This window comes from Poecilia reticulata, linkage group LG19 (assembly GCF_000633615.1).
Source record: "Poecilia reticulata strain Guanapo linkage group LG19, Guppy_female_1.0+MT, whole genome shotgun sequence".
NCBI lineage: Eukaryota > Metazoa > Chordata > Actinopteri > Cyprinodontiformes > Poeciliidae > Poecilia > Poecilia reticulata.
The window spans coordinates 1,552,501-1,554,657 of NC_024349.1; the positions used below are offsets into that span (position 1 = coordinate 1,552,501).

The 2,157-nt window shown below is 38.5% G+C and overlaps 1 protein-coding gene across 1 annotated transcript in view; it reads right to left on the bottom strand.

Annotated features, from left to right (window-relative positions):
* Positions 1-668: 668 nt before the first annotated feature.
* Positions 669-2,157, bottom strand: part of nlrc3 (NLR family, CARD domain containing 3) — a 24,910-nt gene continuing 23,421 nt past the window's right edge. The window contains exons 17-19 of the mRNA XM_008436346.2: positions 1,763-1,846; positions 1,315-1,398; positions 669-1,056 (exon numbers count right to left, since the gene is read on the bottom strand). Coding sequence (XP_008434568.1) covers positions 966-1,056; positions 1,315-1,398; positions 1,763-1,846 — 259 coding nt within the window. The 3' untranslated portion in view covers positions 669-965. The remainder of the gene's footprint in view (positions 1,057-1,314; positions 1,399-1,762; positions 1,847-2,157) is intronic.

Sequence of the window (2,157 nt, forward strand, 5' to 3'; positions counted from 1 at the left end):
AGAATAAAACCGGGTCAGATTGTTGGTTGAAACTGTTCCTCTCTGAAAGTATAATTCATATTTTATAATCCAGTTGGTAAACAGCTCACAGGGAGACTGGGGTTGCTAGGTAACGGGTCTGGGCTCGGCTGGGGTTGCTAGGTAACGGGGCTGGGCTCGGCTGGGGTTGCTAGGTAACGGGGCTGGGCTCGGCTGGGGTTGCTAGGTAACGGTGGAATTCCTGCCGATGTGACTGAACTAATCAGGAGTTTTTTAAAAAACATTTACTTATTAGCTAATTGCCAGAAAATGGCCGGGTGTTTTTTTTTTTTTTTTGAGTGCTTGGATTGTTTATACAAGTAATTTAGATCCAAATGGAAGAACAAAAAGGTGCAAAACGTGAATTTGACATAACAGATCCCCTTTAAAATAAAATGAATCGAGATAAAGAAAACCACCTGGAACAGCTACGGCTAACCGAAAACGCTTTCAGAAAATAATAAAATACCCCAAATACTAAAAGTCCATCTAATACCACCTCCAGTCTGCGGCGCCTCCGTTTCTCTGATTGTAGCTAAAGACACGTATTTCACAATCCCAATGGTAAAAAGTCCTATAAACTCATAAATATTGTATTTGATAAAATCTGAATGTTAATAACACGATTGTTTCACATTGTTTCTACAGAAATAAACGCAGTAAACATTCTGGCTTTCTCTGACGGATTTTATTTCCTTTCCTCAGATTTTAAGAAGCGGTTATACATAAATAACTATTTTTTTAGCTTAATGTGGCAATTTACATCTATAATACACAAAACATACAAGATGTATAAAAAATATTAACGTCCAATTTATGAAAAACGTCTCTCATAGGTTGATGTTCATTCGGTTTCTGGATCAGCCGTCAGTAAGAGAAAACATGCAGATCAATAACGATTAAAAGGTTATTGATAAGTTCGACCAGATAAAATCTGCTGCTGCTGGTTAGATATCCACCACGCAGCCCGGAGCGCTGGCTCTGATGGCGTCCGATATGACCTTTGCCCCAGATTCACCGACTCCATTTCCCTGCAAACTGGAGGGAAAAAAAAAAAAAACTTTATTGTTTCTGATTGATGAACAAACTGGACAACATTTCTGTCAAACATCACATACATTTATTTAGGAAAAACAAGGAAATGTCTGAATTTTAAAAGTTGATAATTTTAATTAACACTCAAACATTTTTTAGATTAACCTCAGAAATCAGAAAAAACTTTCTGAGTTTGAGTTTAATGGCCGTAATGCGCCATCGCTGCGACCACATGGGATATTTCCTGGAGGAGAAACTCACTTGATGTAAGCCAGCTGGTGGTTCCCCTTCAGAGCCGTAGCGATGAATATGGCTCCATCCATTCCCAAGGAGTTTTCCTGCAGACTGAGAGACAACAATGTTTACTTTAATGCCAGATTTCCTCTCATTTTACTGCCAAATATTGCAACATTTGTTGTGAATATTTCTACAAGATCTGTGATTTTGATTGCCAAAAAAAAATCAAGAAAACAATTGTCAAATTGTGGAGGGATGTTTCTGGAAAAGATGTTTGGTGTTAATTAATATTGAGAAGAAATTATTGGGTGCAGAGACAGATATTTAAATAAATCTCCATTGGTCCCTAGTGAAGTATGTTCATATTTACAAGAAAGAAAAATCATACATTTCTAAATCACCACCGTGGAAATGGTTTAAGAGATTAAATAAAAGTTAAAAAAGGGTCCAGATTTGAACAGTTCAGACTTACTTTAATGATTTAAGGCTCCTGTTGGACTTCAGAGAGTTGGCCAAAGCTTTGGCTCCCTGCATTCCCACCGCGTTCCCACGCAGACTGACAACCAACGGCAGAAAACACAGAAAACTAACTCAACAAACACGTAAAAAAAGGATAGAAATTGTGTCTGCATGTCCTCCTCATGACACCTGGAGGGTATCAACATGTTCTGAAGTTAGCGCATTAGCATTAGCTTCCACTAAATATCATGAATGCTAAGGCTAGTTAGCTTAGCCACTAGCCTTAGCATTAAGGCTAAGGCTAGTGGCCTTAGCCTTAATGCTAAGGCTAGTGGCTTAGCATTAAGCCACTAGCCTTAGCATTAAGGCTAAGGCTTAATGCTTAGGCCTTAGCATTAAGGCCTAAGC